This window comes from Gymnoscopelus microlampas, assembly GCF_963454915.1.
Source record: "Gymnoscopelus microlampas genome assembly, chromosome: 2".
NCBI lineage: Eukaryota > Metazoa > Chordata > Actinopteri > Myctophiformes > Myctophidae > Gymnoscopelus > Gymnoscopelus microlampas.
This window is the reverse complement of record NC_139939.1, coordinates 13,889,365-13,905,223: the sequence shown is the minus strand read 5'-3', so window position 1 is coordinate 13,905,223 and position 15,859 is coordinate 13,889,365. Positions and strand designations below refer to the sequence as shown.

Here is a 15,859-nt window from a genome sequence, read left to right as displayed (position 1 = left end):
AAAATCTGATTTTATCTGTGACTCAGCAATCAATTAGAGGTATTAATTCATTTTAGTTAATAGTAGTAGTAGTAATAGTTTATTTCAGTCATTAGCCATGTACTAATATGACACTTCATACAACAAAGCAAACACAAAAAAAAAACAGTACAAGACAGCTAAACCGAAAAGGTGTTGGCTGAAGCCTTAGCTTGTAGTGCCTGTCCTTCCTTCTTTAAATAAGCTATATAAAAGAGAAAAACAATTGCAGAATCATCATTATCATTAGAAACAAAAGACAATATTAATAATATTTGTAAATATTACAGTTAATAATTAACTAATAATAATTAGTACTGCTGCTCTCGTGGATTTGGTTTCATTTGAACTGTTGCTCAGCTTGACGTGTCCTTGTTTTCTGTTCCTAGGAGTCACCTGACGATGACAAAGACAGCCACACAGTGCCCACTGCGGAAGAGGACGACTCTATTGTTAAAGATGGAAAGTCTGACTATTTTGAGATATTTTATAGTTGTGGCACTGTCATAGGCTACCACTGTAAACTCTGTGACATCAGATCTGTTACTCGGAGTGCTGCAGAAATACGCGACCACTTGAACGGGAGAAAACACAACGTGCTGCTAATTCAGACGAAATCGTTAAGGAGCTTGTACCTTGCCAAGAAGAGAGACGACATTGAGGATATCTGCAGGGATGAAGGTATTGTGGCGGTTAATAAGCATCCATCCACTCGCTTTCACTGTAAGCTCTGTAAGCGTGACTGTACTGAAGTATACCATCACCTGGTGGGAAAAGTGCACATCGGTTCACTGTGGTTCAAGAAGAAGTTTAAGAAGACCAGCTGGAGGGATGAAGCTGCTGGGAAAGCACCGTGTAAAGACCAGGAGAATATTAAGGTTGGAGAGGACGTGAAGACTGACAAAACAAAAGTGGGCCTCGCCGAACAACCTGAAGAGAGCAAAACCATCAACACGCTGCCAGAGGAATTGGACAAGATTAACTCTGGACCAAAGGAGACCAAGTCATCTAGCTCTGCTGCTGGTGATGGAGAGGCTTCGTCCAGCAAGCCTGCTGATCTTGAACTTCCCAAGGTATTTGATTGTAGTTGTTCTGTTTTGCTGACTAGTGACCGTTTTTTTTAGACATTGGGTAGTTAATTTCCCTTGCATTTATTTTCTGAGAGAAACTGAGCCAGATGAAACAATGTTCTGCTTCACTCCGCTCTCGGCTTGCACCTTTCTGTTTGCTGCTGCCTTCCATTGAGATAAAAAAAAAAAAAAGATCTTTATGCACTGTAATTTTTACTCTTATTTTCCTTGCCATGACTTGCTATAGGCATCAAAGTTCTAGGAATTTTGAGAACATTCCTTCTAGCAACTTTGATCTTACATGTATAGACAACTTAACCCTTTAAGACCTGGAACGCATCTGTGTCATTTTTAGATTTGAGCTAAAAAGCATTATTTTACACTTTGGCTATTCAAAAATGAAAGATATACAAGCTCATTGTGCACATTCGATCGGCACCGAATTCGAATCGAACGTCGCGCGGCCTCCGACTGTATTCCTCCCAGCGTATTCCTCGAGTCCCGGCGGCCGCGACCCGCGACTAGCGTCGGTGCAAACACACTTTTTCCCAGAATTGCGAAAATTCTAGTTTGAACTGTTGCCCAGCTTGACATGTTCTTGTTTTCTGTTCCTAGGAGTCACCTGACGATGACAAAGACAGCCACACAGTGCCCACTGCTGACCAGGAGGACTCCATACCTCAAGATCATGGAAACTCCGTCTATCTTGAGGAAGTTTGTTTTGATGATGGCACGGTCTATGGCTTCCACTGTAAAGTCTGTGAATGCAGCTTCCTTACTGATACTAAAGACGCCCACCTGAAGGGAAGCGTTCACAGGGAAAACGAGATTGAGGCGATTGCGAACCTCAATAAATATGTTGTAGAGGTTAATAACCCAAATAAAAGCAGGTGCTTTTACTGTAGGCTCTGTGATTGCTCCCTCCCTAACCTTAGCACAGTAGACTTCCACATGAAGGGAAGGAAACACGCCGCTAAACTGCGCGCCAACGACGGAATGCACGCCAGGAAGCTGAAGGAGGGCGAGCTGAGAGACGGGACTGATGAGAAGGTCATCGGCGAGGATGAAGCTGCTGGAAAAGAACCGAGTAAAGACCAGCTGGATTTTAAGGTTGTTGTTTTTTTTATTCTTTTCCAAGGCAAACCCTAGAAAAGTAAATAATGTTCCGCTTCGCACCGCTCTGCCCGGGCATTCGCCCATCCAACAATGATAAGGTCAATTAAAAAAAAGTGTTGTATTCTATCTATTTCATCACCATCCTCAGGTGGAGTTAGAGGAGGATCAGTTCCAAGACCTCCCAAACTTCCTGGACTTTGAGACGGTAGACGAGGTGGGAAACGTAAACGACTTCCCCAGTTCTCCTCCGCCCGACGCTGTTACCATGGATACTACAGTGATGGTAGATAAGGTAGGAGATGTGAGCGGCCTTGAGCCTTAACCCATTTGACCGGGAAGGGGTCGCATCTGTGTCATTTTATGATGTCTTTGGCTATTCAAAAATAGCAGATATACAAGCTCATAGCGCGTCACTCAGTGCCGCGCTATGAGCTTGTATATCTGCTATTTCTTTTTTTTTAATCGTGATTTTTTTTGCAAATCTTTGAAATATACATTTTTAACTAAAATATTTGCTTCTGGGGGTCCCTGGAACAACATATTTTGAGACGGGGGTCCGCGGCCAGATACATATAATTGTGGGGGTCCTTGACATGAAAAGGTTTGAGAACCACTGAATATAGCAACATACGTTTTTTAAAAGAAAACTGTTAGGATTTAGAACACATTTGTAGAATCCCCAGACTCAAAGATTTGAGTTACAAATGTTTTCTTTAAAGAATATATATATTGAAGGATTTGCACAAATCTTCACGATTTTTCAAAAATAGCAGATCTACAAGTCGAGTGCTGCGCTATGAGCTTGTAGATCTGCTATTTTTGAATAGCCAAATAAATCTTAAAATGACACACAGATGCGTTCTCGGTCTTAATGGGTCAAGCCCAGTTCATACTTCCTCGTAGGACGGTGTCGCACATGGATGTGCTATTTTTTGGGTTCCAACCGTCAGTCATTACTAGCCACCATTCAGATTGAGTAAATGTCAGGCCCTTGATACCCGTGTAGCTACTAGGTGGCATGAATTGCTATGGAACATTCCTAGCAACTTTGATCTTAAATTATTGACAGCTTAAGAACACGCAGCAGCAAGCTTGATGATTGTGAAATAATGTTCTATAAGAAAACTCTGTCTTGTGACAACCATCTTAGCTGGCCCACAGATAGGCAGACATTCTTCATTAGTGAGTACATAGAAACTTGAGGTTACTTAACGTAACCCTCATTCTCTGCTAAGGTGTCCCACTATGGTCAATATTGTGGTCCCCATAGTGAAACACTAAGACGGATGTTTGAGTTTTTTTGCTAATCCCACAAAACACATCAGAGCAAAATTTGCTGTACATGCTGCCAGTAGGCCAGTGTTGTACCTCCACTTATTATTATTATTGTTATTAATGTATTTTATTTTGAAACCTGGAGTCATATGACGACTGATGTCATAGGCTGGTCAGATGAGCTGGCCCGATCCACATTGGAGCCACTTCTTTCTGTTCTGTGCATCCCGATATCCACATACATTTTTCATGTTTTATATTTCTTTCAAATATTTGAGCTTTATTTATTCATTCACATTTTTAAAGCAATGTAGGAAGTCTGAGAGGAAGACGGTGTAGGAGAGACAGACGGCAGATGCACATTGTGAGTTCTGTGATTACACTTCAGTCAGTTACCATCCAACAGTAATCCTTCAAGTCAATGAAATGTGTTGTATTCCGTCCTGAGAGGGAGATGGTGTAGGGGAGACAGTGTAGGGGAGACAGAAGGTAGACATGCTGAGACGAATAGATGAGGGAGACATCTGGCAATCAACCAACAGCTGCTGTCGGTAAATTGCCAATGGTCATATTTAGCAGTTGTTCTTCCACAGACTGCTGCACACAGATGATTTTTATAATGTAGGTGACAACCAGCCAGTTGGTTAACAAGCCTTTACATACTGTGTAGAGATAACTTGCTGACTAAAAGATACATGATTCTATCCAGTAAAAGTGTTTCAAACTGATTCAACCCGTGATAAAGAAATCGATTGCAGGTGTTAGCTCCTTTTAGTTAACACTTCATGCCATACAGTTCAGCTGCTCTTGAGGATTTGAACTGTTGCCCAATGTTTTTATGTGTTGTTGTTTACTGTTCCTAGGAGTCACCTGCCAATGAGAGAGACAGCCACACAGTGCCCACTGCTGACAAGGAGGTCTTCATTGCTCAGGAGAATGAAAAATCTGTCCCAAGAGAGAAGAAAAAAGGTGTTAAGATGGACAACAGAAATGCAGAGGGTGATTCAAAATTCAGCGGCGAAGATGAATATGTTGAGGAGATTCCTAATCGTAACAGCAAGGTCGTTCTTCTTCACTGTAAACTCTGTAAATGTATCTTCCAAAAAAGTAATACTTTCGCTAAAGAGCAGCACTTGAAGGGACAAAGACACGCTATTAATTTACAACTGCTAGTAGAGAAGAGTAAGACAGAGGAATGTTTTGAAGAAGTCCGTACTCCTAATGGCAAGGTAATTTTTCTCCGCTGTAAACTCTGTGAAGGCAGCATAGGACTTAATGCAAAAGACCAGCACCTGAAGACAGAGACACACACAAGAAGATTAGAAATCAAGCGTTACTTTGATGCCAAGAAGCTGAAGGAGGACAAGCTGAGAGACGATACAGATGAGAAGACCAGCAGCAAGGATGAAGCTGCTGGGAAAGCACTGAGTAAAGACCAGCAGGATATTAAGGTTGGAGAGGAGCTTCTTTCCAAAGCCGCTCCCACACAAGTCTGCAAAGCGGACGTGAAGACTGACAAAATAAAGGCGGCCCTCGCCAAACAACCTGATGAGGGCAAACCCATCAACACGCCACCAGAGGAATTAGACAAGATTAACCCTGGACCAAAGGAGACCACGTCATCTAGCTCTGCTGCTGGTGATGGAGAGGCTTCTTCCAGAAAGCCTGCTGATCGTGACCGTCGCAAGGTATTTGATATAGTTGGTTTGTTTTGCTGTGTAGTGAGTATTAGGGCTGTGAATCTTCTGCTATCTCATGATTCGCAGGACCCTGCTCCAAATTCATTAAAGACCCGAAAATCAATAAGGCTTGAGCTTATCAATACTGCTATAGAGCCTAGCGGGTCGGTGAAGAGACCTCACGTGACCTCAAGAAATCAAATCACTGGTGTACAAACCATCCACTGTCTAATAAAGTTTTTGGATTCAGTTGAACATAATGCAAATTTCCAATAGCTTTGCATCGCGGCGCTGATGGCCTAGTAGTGGTTAAGGCACGTATCACATGTAGGCTCTGATGCAGCCTGACGGCAAGTCCTGGGTTAGATTCCCGAGCTCGACAGACCTTTGCTGCGTGTCACTTCCTGACTCTTTCCCTGTTTCCTGTCATTACTCCACTGTTCTATCAATGAAGGCAGAAAAGCCCCAAAAATATCTTGACAACGCTTTGCAGTGTGACACGTTGTTAGTTTGTAGAACCTATTCGGCGTCGCCTACCAAAGACATTGTCAACCTGCGATTTCTTGCATTGTCTTAAAGCGATAGTACAGACATCAACCAACACCTGGATTGTTATTGAAATCAGGGCTTTTGTGATATCCTTTTTCGCATAACCTTTGACTGTACTACCTGTACTGTTAACAAACTTGTTAATAAAGTATTCAATCAAACAATCAATTAATTTAAGTTAAGAAATAAAAAGCAATACAGTGTGATTGATTGACTAATTGATTGATTGATTGATTGAATACTTTATTAACGGTTTGCAAATAGTACACAGGTACTTTTGCAAATATTGTTAAAAGGATAACACAAAAAGCCCGAGGGCTTGTTTCCATTGTGGTCCTCTTCTGTTAAGAAATTATTGTAGTCTCATCTTCCCACCAATTAATAGAAAAGTACCGATAGTGGTATCGATAAAGAAATCATTAAGCTATATCAATAATGATATTATAATAATAATCCCTACTAATGAGTGGATGCTTTGTTCCCCTTTTTTTGTCAGTAGAGTTTGGGTAGTCAATTTCACAATCCCAATCTAAAAGGTTTTCACTGTGACATAGAAATCAACTGCAAATGTTAACCCGTACAGTATTAACACTTTCTGTCATACAGGTCCGCTTCTCTTATGGATTTGGTTTGTATTTGAACTGTTGTAAGGCTTGACGTGTCCTTGTTTTCTGTTCCTAGGAGTCACCTGGCGATGACAAAGACAGCCACACAGTGCACACTGCTGACAAGGAGGACTCCACTCCTCAGGAGAATAAAAAATCTGTCCCAAGAGAGAAGAAAAAAGATTTTAATGTGGATAACAGAAATTTAGAGGGTGACGAAAAGATCGGCAAGGATGAATATATTGAGGAGGTTCGTGATGCTGTTGGCAAGGTTCACTTCCAATGTAAACTCTGTGAATGCAGATTACATAACTTTAAATGCAAACAGCAGCACCTGAACGGAAAAAGACATAATTTACTACTGCTAGGTGAGAAGAGGAAGGCAATACCAACTGCTGACAAGGTGGACTTGATACCTCAACTGAATGAAAAATCTCTCCCAGGACGGAAGACAAAAGGTGGTGTGGACAACAAAAATGCAGAGGTTTCTGAAAAGATGAGTGGCAAAGATGAATACGTTGAGGTTCGTAATCCTAGTGGCAAGGTCATTCTCCTCCTCTGTAAAGTGTGTGAACATGGCATAAAGCTTAATGATAAAGACCAGCACCCGAAGACAGAGGCACACAGACGAAGATTAAATCGCAAGTGTTTCTCCGATGCCAAGAAGCTGAAGGAGGGCAAGCCGAGAGACGATGCAGATGAGAAGACCAGCTGCAAGGATGAAGCCGCTGGACCAAAGGAGACCACGTCGTCTAGCTCTGCTGCTGGTGATGGAGAGGATTCTTCCAACAAACCTGCTGATCTTGAACTTTCCAAGGTATTTGATATAGTTGGTCTGTTTTGCTGACTAGTGACCGGATGTTTATTTGTCAGTATTAGAATTTTCATAGTTGCAATAGTAATTGTATAATGCATTTTAATCACTGTTATAAACGATTATACATTAGTGAGATTATGCAATGTAAGTCAATACAAATGGTGATTGGGTGCGTTAAGTATTGACATTCCTGGAGGTATAGGCAGACATTTTTTTTTTGTGTTCTTGCATAGAGGTAACACTACCTATGAAGCCCATATCTATAATGCATTAAATATTCATTTAAAGCACTATAATGCTGGTGCATAAAAACAATTCACTTATAACACTGTATAATTACAGTTATAAGCACTCATAAATACTTTTAATGCAATCATAACACATTATAAAACGTTTTATAATGACTTATACGGTCAAGTATCATAATTACTGATCACTCACAGGCTCTCTTTTGGCCATGATCATAGTGTATATAATTCTCATAGATATAATACATTGTAATAATATAATGCATTATAAATGCAGTATTGCATTATAGTGTGATTATAGCTAAGTCACTTTAAGTGGCCATTTGGTGCTTTTAAGTAAAGTGGGGGGGGGGAACAAAATCCATAGAAACTTGAGGTTACTTATTCCTTAGCCCCTCGTTCTCTGATAAGTTGTCCATAGTGACACTGAGACAAATGTTTGTAAGCAAACAAGCATATCGTCGCTGTCGGGCAGAAACCTCTTATTTCCATATTCTAAATGTTTGTGTTTTTTCGTAAATGAATGCCCTACTTGATCATACTACAGCGTCACACAAAAGCATCAAAAGTAGCAGATCCACAAGCTCGAAACGCGGCGCGAAGCAACACGCTTTGAGCTTGTAGATCTGCTACTTTCAAATTTGAATCGTGAAAAGTAACAGTTTTGGAGGAGGTTTCCACCTGACAGAGACGATATTCAAGGGTGGTTCATTTAAGTATATTTTTTTATCATTAAAAAAAGATTTAATCATTTGTAGGACGGCCAATCAGCCAATTGCTTAACAAGCCTTTTCTTACACATACTTAATTAACAATAAGATACATGATTCTATCCAGTAAAGGTGTTTCAAACTGATATCAATGTTGACACAGAAATCAACTGCAGGTGTTAACTCATTTTAGTTACGTATGTCTCATTTTAACTGTTGCTCAACTTGACGTGTCCTTGTTTCCTGTTCCTAGGACAGCCACACAGCGCCCACTGCTGACCAGGAGGACTCCACCCCTCGAGGCAATGACAAATCTGTCCCAGGAGAGAAGACGGGAACAAAAGGTGGTAACAAAATGGACAACAAAAATGCACAGGGTGATGAAAAGACCGGCGGCAAAGATGCATATGTCGAGGAGGTTCGTAGTTCTATTGGAAAGGTCATTCGTCTCCACTGTCATGTCTGCGAATGCAACGTAATGCTTAATGCTAAAGACCAGCACTTGAAGACAGACACACACCAAAGAAGATTAAAACTCAGGCGTTACTTTGATGCCAAGAAGCTGAAGGAGGGCGAGCTGAGACACGAGACAGATGAGAAGATCAGCAGCAAGGATGAAGCTGCTGGGAAAGAACTGAGTAAAGACCAGAAGGATATTAAGGTTGGAGAGGAGCTTTCCAACGCTGCTCCCACACAAGTCTGCAACCCAGAAGCAGAGGAATTGGACAAGATTAACCCTGGACCAAAGGAGACCAAGTCGTCTAGCTCTGCTGCTGGTGATGGAGAGGTTTCTTCCAACAAGCCTGATGATCTGGAACTTCCCAAGGTATTTGATATAGTTGGTAATTTGCTTGTTAAAGGTAGGGTAAGTGATATTTTTTGGTTATAACAAAAAGTATTTTGTTAAAAGGTTAAAGCACTATATTCTGATATAAATCATTGCTATAGAGGAGACTCCTTTTACTGAACAAACACTATATCAATGAGTACTATCAGAATATAGAGCTATTTAACACTTATTTTAACCAAAGAAAATCACTTACACTACCTTTAATTTAACTTGCATTTATTATCTGAGGGCAGATCTTTTCTAAGATAATAAGGATCTGATGTGATTGGATCCTAAGCCAGCAGTGAGAACATGTGACTAAAGCACTGATCCTGAGGTTCTGGTCTGTTTCGGATAACTCCACAGGTATAGACGGTTATCATTTTGTCCAAGCAAAGGGGGAGGAATGACTATCTACATAAAATCTAATTATAATGCATTCGTCATTTGAATGTATTGGTGGGTTACCTCGATTTGTAGGCGTCTTTTTTTCCTGCACATTGTGAGCTCTGTGAAAAACACTTAAGTCTATCACCGCTAGGCAATTAACCAAAGATATGTAGAAAACAATATATTTAGAACTAGCTCTGGTCCTTCTAACGCTATGGACCAGAGCTAATTTAGAACCATTTACCAAGACTAGTCTTGCTCATGTAGTTATTTTTTTCCCCTTATATATCAACTTATCGACATGAACAAACTGTACAATATTATTATAAGCGACTAAATCAATTAGTCTGATTAACCACTTAACACTTTATTATACGTTTTTGTTCAATTGTGTATTTTTAGAAGAGAGATTTTTAGTCAATCTACAAGCTCAGAGCTTGTAGATCTGCTATTTTCACTATTTTATTTTAAATAATTGTTCATTAATCCTAATCGAGGCGAAAGTCATGTTGCCCAGCCCTTGTTTACCAGACAACAATAATCCTTCAGGTCAATTAAAGCTGTTGTATTCTATCCTGTTGTGTTCTCATCCATTTCGCTATAACATCATCCTCAGGTGGAGCCAGTGGAGGACCAGTTCCAAGACTTCCCGTTTGACATGGCCGACTTTGTGACGGTGGATGAGGTTGGAGACGGAGACGGGTCCGACCTCCCCGGCTCTCCTCCTGCCCCCGCTGCCGTTTCCTCGGATACCTCGGAGGCGGTGGAGGAGAAGAGCACAGAAACGCCATGTAAGTCGGAGGCTGAGGCCACGCCCGTCCCAGAAGACACACCTCAGGTAATTCTGTTTGTCACAGAGTGCAGCATGGGAAAACTGTTAACCCATTAAGACCCGAGGCCGATTCTACAAATTCCTTCTAAATCAGTAGTTCTCAAACTATTTCGTAATTGAAAAATTATTTAAAAAAATTCAAACCCTTAAAAATAGATGCACAAGCTCGCCTGTATAGCTGCTATTTTTGAATAGCCAAGGCTAAAATCTAAAAGGACACAGACAGATGCTTTCCCGGTCGTAATGGGTTAAATGACAGACTGTGTCCTAACGGTGAACAAGGTGGACACTTCATTTCAATCTTCAAGACGAGGACATTGTCCTTTTTTCTCTGTTTTAACATGTCGACCCTGTACTTGACACCAACCTCCTTAGGGCTCACCCGGGCCTGTGACCCTGGCACCAGCCGCTCCAGAGAAGTCTGAAACCCATTCACAAACTTTGGACCCGGTCGTCACAGCTGAGCACCCACACTCGCCTGTCCCCCAGGCCATGTGCTCCTCTGACCAGCTGGATACACCTGTGCCTGTAGCAGGTAGCACCACCCCCTCTGTTCCTGCACATCTATAAATTGGTTTAATTTGATGGCACACGTTTATTTAGACTGGGAATTCTACTGTAGTTTAATACCGAAATACAAAATCTGCTGAAATGACCTAAAGCATTTTGATGTCTTTAACTCCACCCTGGCAGATGATTTCCTCCCTGCATCTGCTCCAATTACGACAGCCAGCTCACCTAAGGCTGCCACCACCCCCGATTTGGAGGCGGGCTCCTCCGGTGTGATGCCTACAGCAGGAGGAGAGCAGGAGAACCAAGGTCCAGTCAGCCACAGCCAGGCTGAGGAGGAGGTGACAGAGAAAGTAGAGCAGATGGAGGATGAGGATGACAAAGAGAAGACAGCTTCCCCTGTCTCTGGTAGGATGAATGTGGTGTTGTTTAGAAATGATACACACGTTAACGCATAAAACAAGACCGTCCAACAACAGCATGTTGTCCCGGGCCAGTCTTTAGACATAGTATTTCATTTTTACTCTCTACAAATATGAACACACGACATTCTCTTTGTTTCAGCGAAGCGCCTGATGTCTGAAGACAAGAGAAGGGAGGAAGAACCTATGCAGAAAAAACAGAAGACACAAGCAGCCACTGCTGACGACCCTCTTCCCTTTGACCCTAACAGTGCGGATGGTGAGATTCTCTCCATGCCATCAGCTGTAGGCTCATTTACATAGTCAGTCATGGGTTGATATTCTCTGTTCACGTATGTTTCTATGCATTTCTACTGTCCTTGATTACTTAACCCATTCAATCCGGGAGAGCGTCTCTGTCATTTTAGATTTCTTTGGCTATTCAAAAATAGCAAATAAACAAGCTCATATGATCTTGTAGCTCTGCTATTTTCGAAAAATCGTGAAAATGTAAGCAAATCTTGGAATACATATATTTGTTTTTAAGCGATTTTTTTTTTACTCAAATCTTTGCTTCTGGGGATTCTACAAATGTTTTCTAAATCCCAACAGTTTTTTGTAACTTATGTTGCTATAATATCAGTGGTTCTCAAACATTTTTCATATCAAGGACCCCCAAAATATGTATTTGTCCGCAGACTCAAACATGTACACATTTTCACTATTTAGTTTTCAAAAATAGCCAAATACATCTTAACACATTGTGTGCCAGAGGTTTATTAAAATACTGTACGTTCAGTGCCTGCATTTCTTCCATCCACTTACGTTGATACGTTTCGTTCTGTAGAAGCCCCGACGCGGAAGTGCATGTAAACAAAGCGTGCGTGCGAGACGGCGGAGGGTCCCGACTAACACCTGGAACAATAACATTTCTAACGCGATCCTCCATTGCAGAGTGATCGCCGATCGAAAACGGCTCACTTCCACCACGTTAAAAAGAAATGGAGATATTAAGCTTTTAGTCAAGGAGTTAACATTGGAAAGGTCGACCGGAAGGATTTTTGACATGGATCCACATCCGGCCTCTCGTTCTCAGAGACTCCTTGGATGATCCCAAAGTTTCGTAGAGTGCCCCACGTGGGCCCCACGTATTAAAAAAAATGGTCCGGACCGTGTATGGCACATGACGCATGGATTCTCAAAAACGGTCTGGACCGTTTTTGGCACTCAATGTGTTAAAATGACACGGATGCGTTCCTGGTCTTAATGGGTTCATGTCTGTGCTTGCATGCAGCCCCTGCTGGTATGGAGTTCCTGGTTCCCAGAACGGGTTTCTTCTGTCAAGTGTGCAACAGCTTCTTCAGTGGAGAACAGGAGTCAGAGCTGAACCACTGCAAGAGCCTGGAGCACAACGACAACCTGCAGGTAGGACCAACACGCACAATGCACAAGATGATGCTGTTGCAGATGTGGGGATGGGGGGGTATAGTGGCTCAGGAGGTAGATCGGAAGGTTCCAGGTTTGTGTGTTGAAGTGTCCTTTAGCAAGACACCGAACCCCTGAATGCCCCTCATGAGCATTGTGAAGTGCTTTGTAAGCTAGTATTGTTTTATTTTAAGGAACCTGTACATAGACAATGGATTACTGTATGTCTGGTGGTGTACTTGACATTACTGCAAACCATTTTGGGTGTTTGAATTTTGCTAATAAAATATGCCAGTACTTGTCAAACAAATCTGCACTTTCAACTACAACTCAATGATAATGTAGTTTTGACAAAAAAAATTAAAGGTAATAGAAATGTTACTGTGTTGGAATTACCTACAGTATATGATCTTGAGGTTGAAGTTGATTTTCATACTGTATTGAATAGAATATAATGGCTTCCAAGTTCCTGGCAAACAAACAACGGTATGCTTTGGAATGGTGGGCAGGAACGTCAGCTATATATATATCATGAGTTGTAGTTGATGTTGATGATGGTCTAAACATGTCAGACCAGTGGTTTAGTCCTTCAAGATGTATAACTTATAAGAACTACAGGCTGCTGCCCTCTGCTGGACATTGTGGGAACTTTAGTGAACATATAAATTGGAGCTAGTGAAGTAATTTGATGTTTGATTCTCGTTTTTCTTTGTTCTTTTACAGAAATATCTCAAGAGCAGGAAGACAACCTCTAGTTGAACATTCATTTATATGAACCTGAACGACAGAGTCAAGTCATTCCTCTCCTTAACAATGTTGTTGTCCCCATCAACGGTCTACATTGTCTTGTTGGTAAACATTGTTATATTTTAACTTTTCCTTTTTCTTTTGTGGTACTTTGATTAGTCATGGGTGAAAAACCTTACGTTGAAGTTGTTTTAAATTTAAAAAAAATAATGTAAATAAATGTTCTATTTAGTCATTTCAAATACTTATGGGTTCTGGTGTTGTAATGATTTATAACTGATTGGAACGTGTGTGTGTGTACGTGTGTGTGTGTGTGTGTGTGTGTGTGTGTGTGTGTGTGTGTGTGTGTGTGTGTGTGTGTGTGTGTGTGTGTGTGTGTGTGTGTGTGTGTGTGTGTGTGTGTGTGTGTGTGTGTGTGTATACAGAAAAGTCCAGTGTAATTAAATGGTCATTATTTGGAGTTGAGTTTATGATCTCTTACTGGTTGTAGGAGTTGGTCAATCTCGTTTGGCCTTCAACGGCGCTGACTTATACACACATCTATTGTGCTAATGTTTTCATTTGTTGGGGCTATTCAGTAGCTAATAATGACATGATGTTTTATAGACTTTTAAAATGACATCTACAGGAATGTCTCAATTTCATTAAGATACTACCTATATCACACAGATCCACCTCCCTGACAGAATAGCAGAATATTTTCGAGCACAGTACTTATCTGACACGATTTAAAAAACAGCCAAGGGATTTTGAATGGGAAAAACACTTCCGTGACCCAGGGAGCGTGGGGTTGATGACGTCAGGACATCTCTACTCTGGTCGGGTAACATAAGTCGACAGGGAATCAAGAATCAGGGGAAAAGAGAAATAAATATTTTTAATAAAATCCATAACACTTGAAGGAAAACTGGTGAAACAAGCACTGTGGTAAGACGTTCTCTACATCAGGCCCCTAGGGGGTCCTCAGAGTTAATACAGGGGGTACGCCAAATCTTTGTGTGAAATGTTTTGTTTTTTACATTAACCACTCGAACCCTAGCATCCTTTTTCTGAGGAGAGCTTTAGCCAAAAATAGCCTATCTACAAGCTCACAACGCCTCGCAGCAAAGAGGTATAGGTGTAGAGGGAAAAAAAGAGCAGACCAAGTAAATAAAAAAAGTATAATCTGAAACACAATTTTATACAATATAGAGGGGGTCCCTGCTTCATCTCTCCCTCAGCTAGGGGGTCCTTGGCCTGAAAACGTTGAAGACCCCTGCTCTACATGATCCCAAGATTGTTGGTTGAAACCCCACCAAGATTGTTCGACTCCTATGCATGTTTTGAAGGCTAACATCCACAATATGATATATATATATATATATATATATATATATATATATATATATATTATATATTGTGTGTGTGTGTGTGTGTGTGAGAGAGAGCGTACGCATGCGCACACGATTTTGTTCATTCTGCCGTTGATTAGTCAGCCTGCGCCTTACGTCCTACAGATACCGGAGGTTGCGTGGAGGATAATAAATATGTAAACATACATCAGAGCTATAACTCCAGGAGTTCCACAACAATACGTGGTAAAAAGGTAAAATTACTTATCTGTGTTGAATATAATAACTTTAGAGTTTGTGGAATCACAGTTAATGTGTGCGATGAATAAACAAAGTGGACAAAATGGCCTTTAGCAGTGAAGAGAAGTTGCCCTGCAGACATTAATCTTAATGCATCCATGTCCATTGTTAGCAGCAAACAGTGAGGTTCCAAACGGAGCTAGTCCATTGTTTACATAGATTATTATGTATTATAACACATAGAGTACAAATATATGCTACCTGGGTTGTTGACGGTCACGGTGGACGCTTTGTTGAAGGCTTGTTGTTTTTAACTTGAACACACAGGCACCTTGGATCAAGACTAACATAGATGTATTTTATTGACTCTGGCATTGTCTTACGTATCATACGGTATGATACGTAAGTCAATAAAATACACCTATGACTATAGTCTAGTCTTGATCCAACGCACACAGCAGCCGTTGTAATGTTGTAATTAGCATTAACATTAGCCTTAGCTGAGTGTGGTTGACAGGGGTTTAGTTTATTTCGCCTTTTTTTCACAGCAGCCACATTGATATGAGTCACACGACGTAATAGTGTATACACAGGTGTTACCAATGATAGTAATTAAGGTTCTGTTCCATGTAATAGTCTTTCCACTACACAATGCACACCATGTTTGACCTGAATGGATCACAACCTAACTTTGCCCTATGGTTACATAACAAAACAATATACCAGCAGCTATCAGCCACTGGAGTAGTGGTGGTTTGATTGATTGAATACTTTATTAGACACAAAGGCGTATAGTCATAGTCATATAGAACCCTTACATCCCTATGCTGGGCATGGCATAATAGGCGAATATTTGGGGGGGGGGGGGGGGTAGATCGTGTTGCGATGCATTGATCTTGTAGATAAGCTAATTTCAGTGAAGGGATTTGGTCTATTGGAGGAAAGTTTCAGGAAACCAAGTATAGACCCCTGGGGGACCCCGCCCGTCAACAAAGTATGGTTTAAGTGGTTAAAGGGACATGAAACCTTAGACTGATTTTGTAAAAAAAATTCCAGTTCTGTTTAAA

At 41.1% G+C, this 15,859-nt stretch overlaps 1 protein-coding gene across 3 annotated transcripts in view; it reads left to right on the top strand.

Moving 5' to 3' along the window:
* Nucleotides 1-13,494, top strand: part of LOC311058043 (uncharacterized protein) — a 32,957-nt gene extending 19,463 nt beyond the window's left edge. For 2 of the 3 annotated variants that reach the window (XM_084075328.1, XM_084075327.1), the window contains exons 15-26: nt 408-1,091; nt 1,704-2,198; nt 2,353-2,496; nt 4,343-5,167; nt 6,389-7,129; nt 8,341-8,913; nt 9,923-10,144; nt 10,514-10,673; nt 10,832-11,056; nt 11,213-11,329; nt 12,344-12,474; nt 13,198-13,494. In XM_084075328.1, coding sequence (XP_083931454.1) covers nt 408-1,091; nt 1,704-2,198; nt 2,353-2,496; nt 4,343-5,167; nt 6,389-7,129; nt 8,341-8,913; nt 9,923-10,144; nt 10,514-10,673; nt 10,832-11,056; nt 11,213-11,329; nt 12,344-12,474; nt 13,198-13,233 — 4,353 coding nt within the window. In that variant the 3' untranslated portion in view covers nt 13,234-13,494. The remainder of the gene's footprint in view (nt 1-407; nt 1,092-1,703; nt 2,199-2,352; nt 2,497-4,342; nt 5,168-6,388; nt 7,130-8,340; nt 8,914-9,922; nt 10,145-10,513; nt 10,674-10,831; nt 11,057-11,212; nt 11,330-12,343; nt 12,475-13,197) is intronic. The other variant, XM_084075329.1, reaches the window with a different exon arrangement.
* Nucleotides 13,495-15,859: the final 2,365 nt, after the last annotated feature.